At 36.5% G+C, this 22,452-nt stretch overlaps 2 protein-coding genes across 2 annotated transcripts; both read right to left on the minus strand.

Moving 5' to 3' along the window:
• Positions 1-7,776: 7,776 nt before the first annotated feature.
• On the minus strand, positions 7,777-12,519 carry LOC110465603 (polypeptide N-acetylgalactosaminyltransferase 1-like). The gene is made up of 3 exons (XM_021521543.1): positions 12,245-12,519; positions 10,579-11,235; positions 7,777-8,910 (listed from the first exon to the last, which is right to left on the minus strand). The coding sequence occupies exons 1-3, from the start codon at positions 12,517-12,519 to the stop codon at positions 7,986-7,988; spliced, it is 1,857 nt and encodes a 618-aa protein (XP_021377218.1). The 3' UTR covers positions 7,777-7,985.
• Positions 12,520-15,937: 3,418 nt separating this feature from the next.
• LOC110465598 (interferon-induced protein 44-like) lies at positions 15,938-21,267 on the minus strand. Its single transcript, XM_021521537.1, has 8 exons — positions 21,233-21,267; positions 20,122-20,272; positions 18,709-19,156; positions 18,091-18,143; positions 17,528-17,725; positions 17,096-17,242; positions 16,787-16,958; positions 15,938-16,434 (listed from the first exon to the last, which is right to left on the minus strand). Exons 2-8 carry the CDS (start codon positions 20,209-20,211, stop codon positions 16,124-16,126), a joined length of 1,419 nt encoding a protein of 472 aa, XP_021377212.1. The 5' UTR covers positions 20,212-20,272; positions 21,233-21,267; the 3' UTR covers positions 15,938-16,123.
• Positions 21,268-22,452: the final 1,185 nt, after the last annotated feature.

Here is a 22,452-nt window from a genome sequence, read left to right on the forward strand (position 1 = left end):
ATCCAGGATCTGCGCTTGTAATCAGCTGACTGACTATTGTATTTGTAAAAAATACCTAAGATGATCTTGTAATTAATACACGTTACATTTAAGATATACGATCACAACCATGTCATTTACGTTTCTAGTTGTTTTAGAGTTGGTGACTTTATACTAATCTTATAATGGCAACTAAATCCAGTTCTGTTGCGTGATTGTCTGTTTGTCTGGGGTTTTTTTGTCTGCATTTTTATTGGTCATCTATAAGTCCGTCATGTATTCTGGCAGTACGTAAGTTACGTACATATGTATTTACGTTAGTTGTTGTGTATCTGTCTGTACGTCTGTTATGTATCTGTCTGTACGTCTGTTGTTATGTATCTGTCTGTACGTCTTTTATGTATTTGTCTGTAAGGCTGTTGTTGTGTATCTGTCGGTACGTCTGTTATGTATCTGTCCGTACGTCTGTTATGTATTTGTTTGTAAGTCTGTTGTTGTGTATCTGTCTGTTAGTCTGTTGTTATGTATCTGGCTGTACGTCTGTTATGTATCTATCTGTACGTCTGTTATGTATCTATCTGTACGTCTGTTATGTATCTGTCTGTACGTCTGTTATGTATTTGTCTGTAAGTCTGTTGTTGTGTATCTGTCTGTTCGTCTGTTGTTATGTATCTGTCTGTACGTCTGTTTTTGTGTATCTGTCTGTACGTCTGTTATGTATTTGTCTGTAAGTCTGTTGTTTATGTATCTGTCTGTACGTCTGTCGTTGTATATCTTTCTGTACGTCTGTTGTTGTGTATCTGTCTGTACGTCTGGTATGTATCTGTCTGTACGTCTGTTATGTATTTGTCTGTAAGGCTGTTGTTTATGTATCTGTCTGTACGTCTGTTATGTATTTGACTGTAAGTCTGTTGTTTATGTATCTGTCTGTTCGTCTGTTTTTGTGTATCTGTCTGTACGTCTGTTTTGTATTTGTCTGTTAGTCTGTTGTTGTGTATCTGTCTGTTCGTCGGTTGTTGTTTATCTGTCTGTACGTCTGTTGTTGTGTATCTGTCTGTACGTCTGTTGTTATGTATCTGTCTGTACGTCGGTTGTTGTACATCTGTCTGTACGTCTGTTGCTGTGTATCTGTCTGTACGTCTGTTGTTGTGTATCTGTCTGCAAGTCTGTTGTTATATATCTGTCTGTAAGTCTGTTGTTATATATCTGTCTGTACGTCTGTTGCTGTGTAACTGTCTCTACGTCTGTTGTTATATATCTGTCTGTACGTCTGTTGCTGTGTATCTGTCTGTACGTCTGTTGTTGTGTATCTGTCTGTAAGTCTGTTGTTATATATCTGTCTGTACGTCTGTTGCTGTGTATCTGTCTGTACGTCTGTTGCTATATATCTGTCTGTACGTCTGTTGCTGTGTATCTGTCTGTACGTCTGTTGTTGTGTATCTGTCTGTAAGTCTGTTGTTATATATCTGTCTGTACGTCTGTTGCTGTGTATCTGTCTGTAAGTCTGTTGTTATATATCTGTCTGTACGTCTGTTGCTGTGTATCTGTCTGTACGTCTGTTGTTGTATATCTGTCTGTACGTCTGTTGCTGTGTATCTGTCTGTACGTCTGTTGTTGTGTATCTGTCTGTACGTCTGTTGTTATATATCTGTCTGTACGTCTGTTGCTGTGTATCTGTCTGTACGTCTGTTGTTGTATATCTTTCTGTACGTCGGTTGTTGTACATCTGTCTGTACGTCTGTTGTTGTGTATCTGTCTGTACGTCTGTTATGTATCTGTCTGTACGTCTGTTGCTGTGTATCTGTCTGTAAGTCTGTTGTTATATATCTGTCTGTACGTCTGTTGTTGTGTATCAGTCTGTACGTCTGTTGTTGTGTATCTGTCTGTACGTCTGCTACTGTCCAGCATAGAACAAAAAGTAGGAGCTACCTGGGCAAGTTCGGCCACTCCTGGTATTCTAGGTCTTAGGCATAAACACAATGTTTTTAAGATCTTAGCAGGTTACTCGAACGGAAAGCGTATTTACATTAAAAGATGGTGTGAAAAACTCGACTAAAAAAATGATTAAAGGAAGCAAATGAGATTTCAAAATGTAGAAAAAAAGGCATGAATTTGCTTATTTAGTTTCAGTTTTGCAACTTTGAGGCTAGATACATGTAAGTATAACATAGAATTTCGTATTCATTGAAATATAAAATGTACCTTGAACGTTTTTCTATATCAAGCTGTGACAATCTTTTTTATACTATGTGTAGTTGACTCCATTTCGGAGATATTGTGATTGATCTGAAAAACACACCTTATTGGCTCAGCGACGATCGCCTCGATATGGGTAGCCAACAACTGTGACGTCACAAGTTCAAAGCTGTCAAAACAGCCCTAGAGGAATATACCTGGAAGCTTCGATCATGCAGAGACGTATATGTACTATATTAGCTACTTATATCATATAAGTGATACATACATATAAATGACTTTTTTTTTACAATTTTAATGATGAAATGAGTTCCTATTGAGGAGGCAAACGATGTGCTGTATGTAGGTGTCCGAACACACATGCGGATGCTATCTAAACGAATCCGTATTTTTACATCAGTAGTGACTGTAAATGTTATACTTTTTATTATTCAATTGATCGCTAGAAAATACGATGAACCCCTATATACATGTACAACACAACGCAATTGATTAAAAGTTGAGTCAAATTAACGTAGGCGCACCCCACCCCTGGTTCTTTACACAATATGGAGAAGATATACGATTGGAATGGACCCAAAAACACACCGGTACGATAATTTGTTCTCAAAATGAGCAGCAATCCGTGTATTTTTACCCCCAGTAATTAAAACTTGAAACGTTGTGAATAACTATGTACTACTTGGTACACAAGTTGTCTTGTATATATAGTTGCCTTAAATGTAGAGGTACTGGGAGGGGATAATTGTTATGTTTATATTCTTTATGCAATCCAGAGAATTACACACCAAATTTAAGAATGAGATCTCACGAAGATTAGTAATTTATCAATGAACCACCTGATCAGATATACAATGTGCATAACATGGTCCAGCATCTGTCGGGTGATGCAGTTGTACTGATTGTGGTTTGTATATAATGTGACTCTTTAACAGTACTTACGCATTTTATTTATTTATGTTTTTCTTGAAATTGATCCTTATTCCGTTATCTAACCTGAGGACATAGTTGTTAAATGGAAAATTGGAAAACACATATTCTACACCAATCTACATACTAACTTCAGATACCCCCTTGCCCACCTGCTGACATCCCTTTGATGTCATACCTGGACACAGGTTTATATATTGGGCCTCCTGCTGTCAGCAGTGGACACAGGTGTTTAGTGTTATTTACCTGTACACACATTTCACACCTAAGTAGGCTAAGGGAGTGGATCGAGATGATTTTCATTATTGCACCAAGAAGTTAAAACTTGTGTATATTACATGTATATGGAGAATAAAATGAATATCATAATTCAACTATATTTTCGAGATAAATATAATCAAGGAATTAGATTATCTATCTAAGTCCGTGATGTAATTTAGCATCATAAATGTACATAGGTACTGTATTGTATAAAATTAAATAATAATAATAATAATAATATTATATAGCATTTATATAGCGCCCTATATTATTTGTAAAATTACTCTAAGGCGATTTACAACATATGGATAATAGTAATGGTTATAATTGTGAAAACAAACAACAAAGGCTTGCAATCACTTTCATACATTTAACAAGCAATGTGCACATAATTGAACAAATAAAAGGGTGGTATTTACATGACGTCTTTGCAAAGATTCTAAAATGCAGACGTGAAGAGGTGAGTTTTTATGTCCCTCTTGAACTTGGCCAGGGTATTCGACTTCCTAATAGCAGATGGTAAGCTATTCCACAACGTAGCCGAAACCCTCCCAAAGCATCTGTTTCCGTAGGTCACAGTACGAGATTTTGGGACACACAACAAAGATTCTGACTCCGACCGCAGTGATCTTGACGGCTGATACAGGGTAACAAGTTCCTGTAGGTACTGAGGAGCTGTTCCATTCAGTGCCTTGTATGTGTATACCAGAATTTTGTACTGCGACCTGTATCGTACAGGTAACCAGTGCAACGAATAAAGCGCAGGTGTGATGTGCTCTCTCTTTCGAGTACGAGTAACTAGCCGTGCTGCAGTGTTCTGAACCCTCTGCAGACGACTAGTTAGTTTGTCAGATATACCACAGAGCAGGGCGTTACCATAATCCAACCGAGAGGTAACAAGTGAATGCACCAAAATCTTGCATGCATCTGCAGTTAGAAACTGCCGAATACAGCCGATGTTCCTGATCTGGTAGTAACAGGATTTGGCAATAGCGTTCATGTAAATGTGTAACTGTCGGCATTTTGCTGTTTATTTGAATTGTCGACCTAACATAGGAAGACACACAGTCGTCAACATTTCATTATAAGGTAATATCTAAAATATGCCATACATTTTATTGCCATTCAAAAACAGCAGACACCAAACGTTGAAGTAATATTATTTTGTTAACGTTTTCGCTGATACATTTCCGTATTTTTGGACCGTAGCGGTACCACAGTATATAACTTTGCAATAATGATAATCCGACACAGAAACTGATCACGAAGTAGTGCTGTTCAACGACGACATGATGGAATAAGTTCTCATTTTAGAGTAAAGAAAATGATTGCAAACTGATTTTTCCAGCTGATTTAAAGAAAAAGACACTTTTGATAAACAGCATTATGAGTACTTCTGTTAAATTTCCCTCAAACTCGTTTATTCGACAAATATCTCATCAGTGCTCAGAGACTGGACATGCAATGCTACCAGTCCGTGTTGCCCTATCCAGAGTTGTCGGTTTGGTTTCAATTAAGCTAACTGTCTAAAAATTCTGTCAAATTTTATATGGCTGATTCCACTGTAAAAAGGTTGGAGCTGTTTAAAAGATGGCGGCTGCCAAAACAAGTAGAAGGTGATCATGAGTTCTCAGAACGTGTTCGTTGTTTTCAAATTAAAAACTTTTAAGCGATTTTTAGGATGTACTGAAGCAAAAGATAATAGATCAGAGTGTTATAAAATTCTAAAAGTCCATTCCAGAAAAGCATCTATTAGTATATGAAAGTACAGTGTTTGCAAGGTGACGTGTACGGGAGCCGACAATCGGGACGTTCAGTCGACGACGAGTTTGAATTTACTCAAAAGACAGGTTTAAAAATAAATTCCGAGTATTTATGGAACAATGATATTGGTTAAGAATCATTTAAAGATCAATAATAATATACACTGGTTGCAAAATGTCGTGTAAATAAGAAGAAATATGCATTTTAATAGTTGACCTGGATAGAAATATTAATTTGCAATCTGACACTGTATGGTCATGGCTGTTATTCCCTCCATGGTGGCTGCTACAGTCGTTGAACTTGTGACGTCACAGCCGATAGGGTCAGTTTCGATTATGCTATTTACATGTTGTAGTAGAAAACAGGTGAAAATCGCACAATTTACTCGTCAATATCCCGGTATTGGGCTGACCAATTTTTATGCGGTTTTCGACATTTTTGTTTTGGGATCATAAAGAATAATAATATATTGATTTCTATTTTCGTTCAGGGAACACTTAAATTTGGGTTAGATTCGGCACAGGAAACCCACAGAAAGTCCCGACAGTGGCTGGAAATCATGAATGCTTGTCATAATACGCTGGTTACGACGTGGGCTGCATTTACTCTGACTGTTTGTCCAACCACAGGCTAGGGACACGGTTCAATTTATCAATTTTATTTTATATCTGAGGTCTCCTTTTTACTATACATAATAACGTGTATAGTAAACAAGGAGACCTCTGTTTCATATTGATAAATTAGACCGTGCCCCCTGTGGTCCGACCGTGCCCTTAGACGGGATGATATTTCTCTTTGAAATGGTATGTATATGCATAAGTTTCAACACTGAATGCCATGCTTTACAGAAGGGCTAATCAAAATTGGCCTCACTTGTCACGGCCACACACACACACCTCAGAGATCCTATTTCTGTATTTCACCAGCTCAAGGTTATGCCACAGTATGTGACACACTTGTCAAGGCCAAGATGTCCCGGACATGAAGGGCCTACCTGTCCTAATGTCTTTAGTGTGTATGTAATGAGGAATAGTGCACAGCTCAAACAGGAATCAGTACTTGTTATGAAATGTAGCTAATAGTAGTGTCAGCATCCAGTTAGCCGACCAGGTAACACATGATAAAGTTACATTGAAGGCATAGAGGGACATATGCATTTTACTAAGATGTTTCAAATTAATTGAACGTATGTTCATGCCAGTGAGCGTCTCTCGGTCATGTGCTGTTTTGACTAGACTAACGGTATGTTTAGAAGATTTTACATTCGTGTCCATGTCATATTGAATTTATTGAACGAACTTAGTATATTCATTATGACATGGACACGAATGTTAGATTCTATTTATCACATAATATTCATAGTGCATGCAAGCACCAGAAAATCACCAAGTTTTTGTAAACTCGACGAGGCATTAAAACAAGCTGCAGTCATTCTAAAGATGTCGGACCTACGAGAAACCTACGAGAATAATTTGAAGAAAAAAAACTTTGAAAAAAACCCACCTTCAAACGCAATTATGTACGTGTTATCAGCTGACTTTATATACGTCAAATCCAAATTACTCCGATCATAGTTATCATTATTTATTTTAATAACGAACAATGCAATGAAAATAATAATGACAATATCAACATTTGTCTATAGTAAATAAAAGTAGTACCTGCAGTGGCGTAGGAACATATTCCCACGGTTTAAACCAATTGCAGCATCTTCAGGTTTCATTACACATGTGTAATACCGTATTTATGACATGGTCGTATTATCATGACATAGTAAAATGGGTCAGCTATGTGATAAATGTGCTTTATGGTACGTGTTATTATGTTGCAAGTCCTTTATAAACACGTTTAAATTGTAATTTGACCACTTTCGTATCGAGGACCCAAAATTTCAAAACCTACATTACAGAGTTGGTTTATGTTAAAATGATTGAAATAGATAAAACTCTAAAGTTGGTCTCGTCTCTGTATTGGAAAGTGTTACAAATGTCACTTGTGTAGTAAAATTTCTTTCTTTCTGAATACACTAGTTTACATTTCAATTTACATCAAATTATTGCTTAGAAACAGAATCCGAACACAAATGAATGAAGCTTATACAAATCCTCTTTATCACATAGTGTACTGTGTTATCCAGTGAATATACCCATGTCATATTTTGTGGCGTATTAACCCATGTAACATGACCTATCAGCCCTGTGATTGGTTGTAAGTTTCAATTGTTTCAATTGTGACGTCACGCCTAGGACATCACAGACTAATGCATTGGAGTCAAAATGGCGACATTTTACATTTCAAGGTTGTATTGAAAATTGTCGTTTTACAAGAATAAATGCCAAAAATCTTGATTATGGTATAAAAAGGATCCTACACTCGTTTTCATTTCATATGAAATTGATGAGACTCGTCACGATCTTTTCATTTTAGCTCATATAAGACCCTTTATATATAATATTATTTCTCTCAGCAGGGATATCCTATAGTACTTATGGATAAAACAAATCGGCCATACTATTGTGTTTTGTGTAATTTAAACTGCCATTTTTACAGATCTAAAAAAAATGAATGTAAATCTCGTGAGACTCGTTGGAACCATAATAAAAAGTAAACAAATGAAGAATTGAAATACAGATATTTATGTCCAGATATTGAATAATGTTTCCATTTATATAGAAATAAAACATGCCTCTCTTTCGCAGAACCCATTCAACCTACATGATTCAATCTCTTGAATTTCCTACCAATTACCATATAATGAGTCTTAAACATGAAATTATCTCAAGTGATCATTTCTGTTAAAATAATGATAGTTACAAGGTCTGTGAAATTTCATGCACAATAAAGTTTACTTCAATCTAGATTTTAGCCAATCTATACATGAAAGACCACACGTCACAGTCTGAACCGGAAATAGAATACGGTATTGCTATGGGGTCACCTTTTGGGTCCGATACCGTTGTAGTTACACACAAATGTTCCCCCTTTTTGGTAACAAACTGAATTATCCCCTCTATTTTTCCTGATGGAAACTCCCATCTGCCTTTAGGTACACGTGCTGTGTCCGAACAAGCGGTTACACGCAGTTTGTAGCTGGTATCGTTAATGTAAACACATCTGTCTTCAAACAGGAGTTGGTTTTTGTTTGTGAACGTGAACGTATTGTATGGTAATATTCTATGTACAAAACATTCACTTGTTAAACCTACAATATCTTCATTCACTTCAAAGCATCGTTGACTTTTTACATTAGTGATCTCTCCAAATAGTAGTGCATCATGGCGCGGAACAATCTGATCAGGAATAACATTGTCCATGTACCATTTAAAAGGCTTACATTTTAGTGTACGTTTCAAGTCGATTCTTTTACCTATCGATTTAATATCTTCTTTAGTAAAACTAGGCATTTTTGATGCCGCTGCTTTTGTCACCTTGTAAAAGATATCTTTGTAGTCTTGTAGCCAAATTTCTGCAACTCTCATAAGATTTTTGACAATGATTGCCTCTCGGTCACCTTCGAAGCTATATCCCCCAGCCGCCTTCTTAAACAGATGTCCCACTCTGGAGCAAGGAACAGTGTAAACATGTCCAGCACATAACCAATTTTTGAAAGACAAATCGAAATGTTCCCCTCCCCAGATTTTGAGGTCCTCGTCGAACCCTCCTATCCGAAATAAGTGGTCTCTTTTCACCACGATGGCGTTTCCAACCAGAACTGGCGTCCAGAAGTGTTCGGCCTGACTCTTCGGTCTGAATTTCAACGGAAGCTTGAACCAGGAATACCTGTTAACAATCGTGCAATGATTATAAATGTTAGACTTTCGTAAGTTTAGCAGCATCATTCCCGTACTAGTTTTAAAACATATGATTTGGAAACTTCTTTTTCCTAGAATGACAATACATTGTAGTTTCGATAAATCATTTTAGAAAACAAGTACATACCTTATGAAATTTATAAAATAATGACCTTATAGAGATAATAATAATAAAAATTATAATAATTCGAGGTTCTTATATACCGCCTTTTCACAAACTAGTTCGAAGGTCGTCTCATAGCGGTTCACAAATTATTATCCATGGTTATAGGGCCTTTGCAACCAGTCAATATCTTTATCAACTGCATGTGGAGCATACAGCCGGTGCTGCCATGTCGGCGCTCATAGCTAGCATTCAACAATTCTAGCACTTCCCAACCGACTTAAGCAGGAGGTAAACAAAACGACAATAAAAAAAAGGGGGGGGGGGCGGTTCAGTTTTCTGAGAGTAGAGGTACAATGGGACAGGGTTACAACCCTGGATTTCTAATCACAATGCGATTGTTTTAACCACATGGACGATTTTATCAGTCCAACCACAGTAACATCGACAGGCACATTAAGGGGAGGTTACCGTATGTAGGGAAATGTACAGTGGACTTATCTAATGTTTAGTGTACAGCACAACAGTGATCCTTAAGGGTAAAAAAACAACATTCATAGAACTAAGATTGATTATTTTAAAATTATCTAATTATTTGAGATTGTTTTATCAATTTGTATGTACATGTACTATATAAATAAAAAAAAAATTGAAGAGCATTATGATATCGAAATACTAATATATATTTAAACTTTATTTATTTGACAACAATTAATACTAATCACTCTTGTTGGCCCGGATGTTAGCGTGCGGGGGTCTTACTGTGGGAGGAAACAGGAGTACCCAGAGAAACCCCACGTGGTCGGGTAGGTGACTCCATACCTTTTCACGCCCGATCGGGGAATCAAACCCCGGCCGTATTGGTGAAAGGCAAGTGCGCTATCCACTGCACCACCCGACCACCCTATTTGACTAGTACATTTTTCAGATGATAACTCTTTTGTTTTTTGTAAATTGTCATAAAGATCCTTAGGGCAATTGCAGTTCTAAAACTGTATTTACATGTACATGAAACGGTTATTCATGATAAAAAGAAAACAAAAACTGGTCCTTATATTTGTACATGGCTTATTGAGAAAATGATTTTCTTTATTTAGAACCAGATAAATTCGTTCGAATGAAAAACAATCTATACTGAGAGTGCTTAGATGTAGTGATCAATATATATTTTTATACGGTAAAGGAGAATCGGTATGCATTTGGAACTACCGACAACATCAAATACATTTTATCTCTGACTTTCTATTTTCGTATGTTATTTATGATTATTGTCTATATCTATTATTGTATAGTGTGTATATGTATTTAAAAATGATGTGTTCTGAGGGCAGTCCAGGTGACGCCCGGTATGTCTCGGGAGTTGTGTATGATCGGCCTCGCTATGGTCTATAAAGAACTTTTGACAGACGAAACATACATATGTGATTCGAAGTGAACAATATATCCGATGTTTTTAAACTAACGTGCCTGAGTGCATATGTGGGGGACTGAATACAATACTACGTTAAAGCAACACGAAATTTAGAAACCTACCGTAAATCCCAGCCGAAGCCACCTCTAAATGGAACGCCATTGCCACTATCCAACGAGTAGTACGCAATAGTTTCGTCTGATATGATATCAACTCGAGGCTGCACAACAGCCGTTGGTTCTTCCATTAGAATTGACAATAACGGTTCGAGCCATTGCTCATTACATTCCATGTGAGCATCGAAAAAAACCATAACGTCACCAGTTGCAGATCTTGCGCCAATCATTCTTGATTTTACGAGGCCTTCTCGATTTTTGTTATGAATTACCCTGACATTCGGTAGATACGAGACGTACAGATCTAGATCATCTTTAAGATAGTCTAAAGTACTTTTGTCGTCAACCAGAATTATTTCGTGGATAAGATGGGGAGGTGACTTGTCCAGTATGCTGTGAATATTCCTAAGTATAAGCTGCAGTGCTTCATCGCAAAATATGATCACCACGGATACAGTTGGCATCGTTGATACATCCGGGTAGGTTTGGGTAAGGCATTCCTTGTGTCTGGTATCCGGAATACTCCTTCGAACCGGAGTCAACTCGTTGGCTGTGTTGTTTAGTTGGGTGATATGTTTAGACGACTCCTGGTTACGTGAAAGTATGTCTTTAAGAAGGTCATCAAGGTCCTCATTACTTTTTAAGGTTGAGGATGGTAAACCCCTGAAAAAGTGACACACAACAATTATCTTCCATTTACTCATTTCATCACAGTTTTTAAATTTTAACTAAAATAACGGAGCTGATAACTTTTTTTTCAACTTTTTTTAACTCAATTATTTTAAGCAAAACCATACATAGAAAATATTGAATGATTCTCCGTTGCAAACCATACATGTATGTCTTCCACGAGTGTAGCAGAATATGAGCGAAGCACGAGTGAACTTGTCGGTAAACTCTGCCATATGTCGGTAAACTCTGCCATATGTCGGTAAACTCTGCCATATGTCGGTAAACTCTGCCGTATGAGTGAAATATATATACAGTATTCAATGGGTGAAAAACATTGTAATTATTACATTTTTAAAGAAATACGACGCAAATAGTGCTGCATAGAAAAACAACATTGGAATTAGCAGCAAACTATTTGACGCCAAGTTTTCATGACATCACGATTGACACCAAGGCAGAGCGCCATTTTGAATGGCTTACCCAGTGCAATTCTGCCATTTGCTGCTATTGTCTGGTGAGATTTCCAAACAAAACTAATATCAATTGTGTAGTTATATAAATACCATACCAAAACAATCTCGTATACTGTCGTCGCTTCCTCTGTTTTTGAAGCTGAAAATCTACGCAGTGACGAGAAAATTCCGTTCTGTTTGACAACATTTACAGTGATACTTCACATGTGAAGATATAACATTTCGTCTATCTTAAGATATAAGTTTGTTAAAATATGCCTTCTTCCGACAGCTCTGTTAAAAGAGTAGTATTTGAGATGTTGGTTGAAATCAAGCGCATTTGTAACACTTCTAACTATTATATTCACTTCTTAGAAAACCCTAATCGTACAAAAATAACGGATAGATAAGAATGATGTCACCAATCAACTATTTAAGTAATTCAAAGATTTACGATGTACATGATTAAAACAACATCTTGTTTAAAACAGGGGAAAAACAAGTGAGTTCACGCAAAAGTTTATAAACCTGTGTCACCGGTTTCTTACCTCAGACGGGGAACAATAATCTCCTTTTGTTGTCCATTTCTATTAGCGATTCCGTTTCTGGAAGAAAGTTGCTTATTCTCTTCAGTTTCTTTGTTTTTCTTTTCAAATCGATCTATGCTTCTCCGAAACTCTCTCACATTTCTTTCAAAATCGTCATTCATTTCACTGATCTGTGTCTGTAAATTGTCAAGTCCGTCGCAGCGATGACTTTTGCCGTCATGTTCACTCTGAAGAGACAAGAACGAAATGGTGACAGCGGCAAGGAAAATGAACATGAACATCAACAATAGTACAAGAATCCTGCACAAGTGCCGGGGAAACATTCTATAAGTGGCCATTAACACCGGTGTGCGATAGCTGTTACGTGTAACACTCGAGATTTACCGGGATTTTGCTCGCGGGTACAACCAAACAGCCAAGGTAGATGCCCTGCTTCGATCATTCACCCGAAGGAGACACACGAAGAGTCGATGTACTGAGTTGCGTCATGTTTTATATACTTACAAATATATTTTCCTCCATTAAAATCATTCAAGGACGTTACTATTTTCAGCGGACAATTATCGCCTTAAATGAAGGCGAACTTTCTACTTGGATGTGTCCTTTATCTTTTTTCAATATTAAGATATGAACGCTGGACATGTTGTCTGTTAGCTCATGTAAAGTTGACAATTCTTGGGTGAAAAATATCCCTTGTAAACAAAATCTTATTCTGGTAAATACATAGTTATGTGTTCCATATTTAATATATCTCCTTCCGGGTTAGCCTCTTATATATTATTCCTATAATAAACTAAATATAAGTTGAAAGAATATCATGTTTTTCCAAAAAAAACTGTTTATTCAAGAACCTGTATTTTAAATCAATGGGAGGTTTGGTACATGGGTAAATCTACAGCTGCAAGTGGTGTTTTTAGTTTGGAATACAATATTTTGCATTTAAGAAGTCGATCGACACTTTTTTCTCAAGCAAACATATCATGGCTATATACTAATTAGCTGAATCATTTGAGACAGGCCCGCTTCTTTGACTTACGATGCTTGAAAGCGTTATTAACAGGTATACTTGATGTTGCAACGCATTAAAAATGGACCAGTTGTACGTGGTTCCTTCCTGTAATTTCGAACGGGTCTTCTTTCACATCCAACGGCTCCTAGTCTTTACGTGGGCCAGGTCCACAATAGTATAAAGCTGATTATAATTCGAAGGACACATTTTATTTGAAACAGGCAAAGTGTGTTTTCCTATTCCAACACTTATCTTTAAAATAATGTTTTTTTGTAGTAAATATTGAAACTTCAGAGTTTCTTTGGTACTGGAAAAGTAATCATACCATTTTACAACTTTGCAATAGAGAAATATTACTGAAAATTAGCGGGAAACCCTTCCTTAAACTCTCCAAAACAAGCTGTACCCAGCAGAGATAAAACCTGTTGGAGGCACGGTAGTCCAGTGGTAGGACGCCGGATCGTGACCGAAGGGTTGCGGGTTCGAGTCACGGCACGGCACTGTGTTTTATCTTTGAGCAAGATACTTTATTCCGCTTGTTCCAGTCTACTCAGCTGTAAATGAGTACGTGGTTGGGAAGTGCTAGAATCGTAGAATGCTAGCTGTGAGCGCCGAAATGGCAGCATCGACTGTATGCTCCCCATGGAGTTGAGAAAGATATTGGCTGGTTGCAAAGGTCCTATAACCATGGATAATAAATTGTGAACCGCTTTGAGACGACCTACGAACTAGTTTGTGATAAAGCGGTATATAAGAACCTCGAATTTTTATTATTATTAAAATGGAACACATGAGTATAACTGGGACGTACAGCTTATAGTTGTTTCGGAATTAAACGTCGAATGAATCGTCTTGGAATACAGTTGAACGTGGAAGTCGGATCATCCGTTGTATTTACATTTCGTAAAGCCTTTACGTGTTAACTGTGTGAGGATGGCATATATATATGTAAGGAGGGTGAGGGGAGGGGGGGGGGGGAGTAAAATTATTATTACATTAGTCCTGGTGAATCATCCATTGTCGAGAAATAGACAGCAGCCGAAAGTAGAAACTATAAATAGCTCTGCCATAATCCTACAGCAGGACAAACACCACCATTAAGAGTATAGGTTGGTTGTTTGTTGGTTTTGGTGTCTTCGGCTAACATTATATGAGGTCGGTTTCCATTGATGGAAGGGACACTTCACGAAACCCTTTTAAAGCGCCTACGCACTCAAGTCAATTTGATAAGATAGCTTAACACCCTATCACCTAAAATCGGGTTAACTAGAGCTATCTAGACATCACCGAAAAGTAAGGGAAGATAAAATAGGAAGGTAAGGTCCCTAGGGGTTTTATTGAAACAGTTGATCACTGTTGATGTCTTTAGTGTTCCATATATAAGGGAACCAATAAAAAATCAATAATTATGCAGAGTGTCTACATAAGTTGCATCTGGCGATACAGTCAGATGAAACAGATACGTTTCTCTACTGTCGGGCATAACCGATAGTTTGAGACCCGGGTACATAAAATAATATAAATACTTCCCTATAAGAACATGAATATATACAATAAGTACACATTTAAAATATACAAATTTTTTTTATTTTTTTTATTTTATATAAATTATTATAAGCCTTCTTGGCCGTTTTGACAAAAAAACCTAGTAAGAAACAACAGACAAAGTGGCAGCGACTGGCGCGACACACCTACCAACCATTTCGGACCAAGGAGTCGTCTCCCAAAACATTTCATTAAAATATAAGGATGGGATATAGTATAGGCGACTACTCCCCACCACTTGAGGGAAGGCAACTTCCCTCGCGCCGACAGAACACCGTCTTCCGTCAGTGAGATGAAACCCACATGGGTGGAATCATGTAGGCGAAAAACCCGTCAACCAACCAACCCACCGATACAGTAACATACAATAGTTCCCTCCCCCTAGAATCGTGCTTGGGGCATGATATTGTTTTTATTTTATTTTTTTACCCTAGAAAATGGAGAAAAAAAAAGAGAATGAAAACCAGAGCAGTAAGCGGCTTGTACTTCACCATGGCCATCAGCCACATGTATGTAAATCTATGTCGAATCCAAATAGCTAAGCAATTCCAAGGTTCTCGAAGTAATACTTTTGTAATTTACTCAGTTACCGACTAAAGCCAGTGAGATGCATTGGGGGCTATCTTGGGATGGCATTTCCTCCATCAGACACGTTGAAGGATATATAACTTTTCGTAAACTGTCAGCTATCAAATGTCGATGGCCGATTGTGCCGTCGATTAGGTTATTTTTGAATTTGTTGGAAATTCATGCAATTATGCTGATATTTATCTGCGTCTGGTCTGCCTTGCATTGCTCCTTTGTTATAGCTGACTTTAATTGCTTCAAGGTGTCATAGCAACACAGAATTGAAGAATCACGTTTCCCCACCACGAGGCAATACATATTTATACTGTTATAGAAAAGTTATACATCAGTCAAAAATGATCAGGCTTATACGCCATTGCTGTCGTCTGCTTCAGTAACTCGAATCCTGGGTACGGTGTCTCTTGCTTGTTTTATAGAGAGACTCCGAAAAAAGGAAATATGACCGAGGTAACTCGAACGCAAATGTTCCCGGCTATTCGAGATGATAAAGATAAAACTCGGTAAATATTACAAAAAATCATCCTTGTTAACAAATCTCATGCGTACAATATCTTTATTAATATTAAACAAGATTTCTTTGCGGCGAGAATGTCACCAATACAGTTTTGTTTTTGTTCTTTTTACCAACGTTTCGGAATGGATACTTTAATATTAATAAACTCCAATGATATTTTCATAGGACATATGAACAGCATTTCTGGTCGGTCTCAATGATTTTACCAACGTCTAGTTAAAAGTCATTCTTTCATTTGTGTTTGAGAAGATTTCTCAGCCTCGATTTGATCGAGCTGGTTATAAAGGTAGTCGTCGGAGAAATGAAGAAGTTGTCGGAGACACAAGAGGGACAAGATGTTTACATTCTGGTCGAGTTCGACCTCACACTCATAGTTTTTGACTGGAAGTATGTGCGATCTCGGCACACCCATCGCCATGGCAACCCTATCCACACACTCCTTGACTGATGGGCTGACGAACACGTCACCGATTTCGTCAGTCACCAATTCACAAATACGGTCAATCTTGGTCAGCAATACCACTTGTGGAATGGCTGTGGAAGAAAACACGTCAAAAGAAAGTTTATAACTATAATAATAATTATAGAAGTTCGGTGTATCAAAACAAAGTCGACCTAACAAGTCTTTATGACGAAACAGACTGACATGATTGCATACTGTGTTTTGTGTCTAAGTAATTTGGTCTAGTCATTTACTGTTACATAATTTGTGTAAGAGTTATCTTAATCGGATAATTGGGTTTAATTAGCATTAATCACCTCGATGTATTTTTATGAATAACAATTTTTAAAAACTGTCAATTAGAAAAACTTTTAAAAGCGTTTTCTGATAGTAGAGATCAAGAGTATCCTTAATGTGTAATGTCATAGTCTGTAAAATGCTTACACCTCTGGTTCATCTTGGTTTGCATGTTCTTGATTCTCTCCAGAACTTTCTCGGAAATGACGTCAACTGTGCTACTATCTACGACAAACGCCACACAGTGGATACGGTCTCCTAGTGTCGGGCCCTTCACGAATCCCATGACCTCTGGCGACAAAGATACGGCTGGGTTAAACTGCAACGAACAAAAAGTTTCTGATATTATTTTTCCATTAGGAATAAAAGATAATTTTGCAACAGTATTCATTACATACGTTAAAGAAAAAGAATATTAAGGCTTCAAAATCTATTCATATATATTCGATATCACACCTGAAATCTGTCTGGCACATGACCATCCAAAAGATAAGATATTTCATGATCATCCAATCCCTGGTCCTCTTCCAAACCACGCGTGTCACATAACCGGAAGTTTAGTGGTTTTCCTGCGTATCCGTCTCGGACTTGATACATCCGATACTGTAAACCACAAAAACAATATTCAGTAACTAATCTAGACCGATCATGATGACATCTTTTAAAGACCAAAAAGCATACAATTTAACCTTAATACAATGCTCTCCATTTCTTGTACCACTTTGCTCTTTGACATTGTAGTTCTACGTTTCCTGTTCCTTATTTTCTTAATTATTCTTTGCTATATTCACAAAATATTGTAATAATGAGATAATAATGATAACAATCCCTCGACACATGATACCAGTATAAGGAACGTTATTGTATTACAATGAACAATTTACGCGCCATTGTGGTGAGGCTGTGTTCAGCACTTCCGGCGTTGGCTTGACCGCTTATGTGACCCCGGAAGATTGAGTTGATTGTATTAAAGAAGCTGGATTTGCCTGACCCGACCTGTCCCACCATCAGTATCCGTGTTTGCTGTAGACCTAGGCCTGGTAGGGGTTTATATGTCTCTATCGACTCTTTAAGCTCCTTCATGAACTAGGGAAAAGTGATGTAAAGTCATATAGTGGCACCTTATACATATCGACTACTTTTGTAAAATGTTCCGGAAGACTTCTTTTCATGGATAATAAATCATTATTTCGATTCAACCGTTCATCATTTGCAACTGATTTACAAGATATATATATTGATACATGTATATAAATATATATTCATTTGATTTCCTTTACATATATATATGAAACCTTTCACAAAAAACTCTGCTGCATTGTTCTTTTAAAAAAGAATACATCGATAAAAACTTAAGAAATATAGACAACGTGCAAGATGTAAGAAGATGGTAGTAGAAGATTTGTTACCAAACCCAAAAGACTTCGTATATTAAAATAAGCTATACATACTCTAGGATGCCATTCTACATTCCGAACCCAGGGCCGCTGCAGCATCTTCATCTCTAAAGCAGCAAAAAATATTGTTAGTTTATTGTCACGTGGAAAGGTTTTAATTTGTTCTGATGATAATTAACCAGCAAGGTCATGCTAGTAAATGTTAATATCAATAACAATTGCAAAACACAGGTTTAAGAAACGAAACGAATAAGCAAACAGGAAAAGTACTTACCTTTATTAATGATAATTGTTTTCTCGATATCAACATCTAACAAGAACGTGTTAAAACGTGATGAAGCAGGAAAATAATTCCCAAAATGTATCCAAAACAGTAACAAGAACTCAAATTCGAATGGAAACAACTAAACGAAAACCATGGAAAAATGCATCAAGAATAAAACCAGGTTTTTACGTAAGATAAGCGTCTTCGTCATCAGCTTTACCCACCATGTAAATCTAGTTCAAAGTAATGTCGGGTTATCAAAAAGTGAACAAGGGTAGTAACCACAGGGCACACTGGTGCACTAAGTCAAACACGTCGAAATCCATACCAAAACAGAAAAAAAGACTTTTCCCAACGGGAAAAAATATGGCGACTATTTATCACTACAATTAGTTGTAAAATAATACCTTCAACACAGTAGACCTCCAAATCCAACACCTGCATGTGTCCATTCATTACGGTGTTATAATTCTGGCCTTGCATGTCGTAGTAACTACCAAGACTTGTGCTGCCATTCAGCGGAAAGAAAGTTCCGTTCTTGTTGACAATACTGGTAAATGTTTTTAGATCATGGCCATTGCTTCCTCCAAACGTCGGTCCATAGTTAGAGTGGCCGTAAATAGCAGTGTCAGCCATCTGGATTTTGCAGAACTTTTGTGGCTGACAATTGCCATTGTGTCTGAGCCTGAACAGAAACGCTTTGTCGTCTGCTGAGTAGGTGTTATTTGAGTGCCAACTAGTGGAGGTATAACCCCCGTACACCGAGCCGTTCGTGTTGTACAGGATAGTAATTGTAGGTCCCTTGTTGTTACAGAGAGTGTGGAACGTTTGGGCAGCACAGCCATCTTGGGAAGCCTGAGCGGATAGAAATCAACGTTTCAGCGAACCTGATTGGGTATTTAACAGGCTTGGATAGATATAAATGTTTCAGCGAACCTGATTGGGTATTTAACAGGCTTATATAAAAATAAATGTGTCAACAAACGTTAACGACTAGTTTACAACAATTATGTTTCGTAAAAAATCGACACATAATACAGATACAGGAACGAGATGGTGTGAACGTACATATTTTAGTGATTAAATTAATACAGCGCTAATTAACGATTGGTTAGCGCCACAGGAATAAGAAGTGGGAATGTAACCAGCTTCAAGTAAAAGATATAAAATTCGCTGTCTATATGCAAATATAATTCAAGTTCAATACGCCACATCTAAAATTTTAAAAGATAATAAATGTTTTTCAGCAAAGCAATATAAAACATACACATGGACATAACAAGAAGATCATTAGTTCAAAAAGATCTTTAAAACTTTCACTACGTAGTTGTAAGCAATATCACGTGACGGTCATGTGACTTCAAATATTACTTGCTAAATCGTTAACAGGTTTGTACATGTATATACCTTGACGCGATACAACTTCACAGAAATATTTCGCTGCCGAGGAATTACAGTTTAGGGTCACGGTTTTCATCTGTCAATGAGTGGAACACCAATGCACAGTATAGAGATTTTCGATACTAAAGTTTTCGCGGATGTGTTGAGGCACTTATTTATGATTGTACTAATACCTAATGTTTAGTACGTTTTCCTTAATCTAAACTGTGCCAATATAAGTATGTTTACATGAACGGAACAATAATAAGAACAATAACTTATAATGTCTCAACGGAAAACGAACTAATTGTTTTAACGCATGTTCGAAGAAAGAAAAATTCAACTATATCAAACTAACAAAAAAATGTAAAAAAAAAAACACACTTTGATGGCGGAACCTTTTTACGTTGAAATCTTTAAATGTGTAATGTGTATCTTACTTTAAATAATAGAGTGAAGCGTTTCCGTTGGTTAGCGTCAATCCACCTGTGCAGTTGCTCTCTAAACTGATCCGTCAAACTGGTGCCCATGTCGACTGTCAAGTTTGCTGACGTTACCGATGGTGTGGGAGGTTTGCTAGAAGTGAAAAACCTAATTAAGGTGTTTTTTTGTGATTTGTTAACATCAGATCTACATATACCAGCAAGCTACTCATCTCATTAAACAACAGTGTAAGAAGACTACTAATGTACTAAATATTTCTATCACTAACTCTTTCACCCATGAAGACACATTTGAACTCTTCCAATTCAATGGATGGAATAGTTCATAATGAAAGTTGCAGGGGTGAATGAGTTAACGTGCCTATTGCAGAAGGTTGCGTAGGTAAACTAGAAAAAGCTAAACCATGGTATCAACAGAAAAGGATCACATCAGAATTAAAGGATCTATACAAAAATACGAAAAGACAACAACATGAAAAACAACTCAGGAAACCATGACACATCATAAAAAATATCTTCACGAAAATTCAAATAACCCGAAACAAACATAAAAAATATCTTCACGAAAAACACAAATTACCCGAAACAAACATAAAAAATTGCGGCATTCGGGTTAATTAAGCATTTATAAACTTGTATTGTTATTACGACTTGTATAAATATTTTCACTGAAAACTTTTGGATATCAGTGTGTTTGTGACACGGGATAACACGAACAATTAAAGTTGAAAAGCTATCTCGAGAAAACAATGCTAAAACAATCGTGAAGTTGTAACTATATAATTAATTAAAATGTTACTTGTGTTAATGATAGGAGCATTCCTTGAGATTTATTATAATTACATATTTTATATAATATTGAATCTAGTATAAAATACATGCACGTTTATATCAATGTTTAAAATTTTAACTTAGAAATATATCATATGCTTTTTCATGAACAACTTTTACTTATAACCTTTCCGTACATTACTTAGAGGATACAGACCGGACTTTTTTTATGATGATAATGTACAGGAATTAATATATTCAAATATTCCTGAAAACTGTTTCCAAGAGATGGATCATTAAAAAAAAAAAATCACCAGCTTAATTTAAAAATACTTACCAATGTTCTGTTAAAACTCTTTTCCCGGAATTATATCGCTGTAACAGACAATCTTTTATGGTGTTCATGTAGAAAACACTGGAAATATTACATTAGTCTACACGGCTACACTTAAACGCTATCGTCTCCAATCTCGTGTGACAGCTGGCTATTGAGTCACCAAGACTTGGCATAAGGGTTTGCTTTTAACTGCGTCTTACATATAATACATGCCATCATTACGAGTTAGCCTTATTTTTGTACCGCATCCACATACATTGTGGTCCTTAGGAAGAATCGTGAATGGTGAAAGTTGGAGACTCACGAATTCCGAAGATGGTAGGTTTAGAAATTATTGGGAAAATGGAGGTGTATTTGTCATTGTTTACATACAAATGCCGACTTCAGTATGATTGCTAACATAGATGATATAAAAAAAAAAATGATTTTGAAATGATCAAAACAGCCGGGATGATGAGGAAATATCATTGAATAAATTAACACATATTTCATTTAGATAACATAGGTCTTATTTATTTGATTTATTGCAATGGAGATCATGAAAAAAATCTCCGTAGATTGTATATGTTCTTATTCTAAAATAGCGAGCAAAATCAAGGTCCATGTTTTATTTCGCAACACGAAATGTTAATAATAACGATGTTTTAATCACTTACTACTATCATCATAATTAATAAGGCTACGAGTAGATTAAAACACCTCATCATTCATACAATTTATCAATGAAATGGGTTTATTAAAGAGTAACCAAAAGACATGTCTTTAAACTAACCGACCGAACGGAGACGAACATTGATCCTATTCAAACATTCAATCCTAATTGCGCGTTGTACTAGACGAAATGTTTATCAGGATAAGGAATTCGAAATTTGAAATTTGACGCAGGCTTTGCAACTCGATAAGTTGTTTCATACATTAAGTATGAAATATTGTAGATGATGCTTTCATTTTAGATATCCTAACATAAAACAAAACTGCATGGTTGTTACATGTAAGCTTCCTTCATAAGCATGAAAATTATTGGGCAGGAAGAATGCAAAATATTTTAAGTCGAGTAAAAACTTTAAAAATAAAATAAAAATTAAGTCATAACAAATAAAACAAAAATGTTTTCTTGAATTTAAATACTGACGAAGTATGACCAAAACACAGGAATTGACTTATCTAAAATGAAATTCATCAGTAATTAAGGATTAAAGTTGGAAGTCATGGGTTTAGAG

The sequence above is a fragment of the Mizuhopecten yessoensis genome, unplaced genomic scaffold (assembly GCF_002113885.1).
Source record: "Mizuhopecten yessoensis strain PY_sf001 unplaced genomic scaffold, ASM211388v2 scaffold11093, whole genome shotgun sequence".
NCBI classification, from domain to species: domain Eukaryota; kingdom Metazoa; phylum Mollusca; class Bivalvia; order Pectinida; family Pectinidae; genus Mizuhopecten; species Mizuhopecten yessoensis.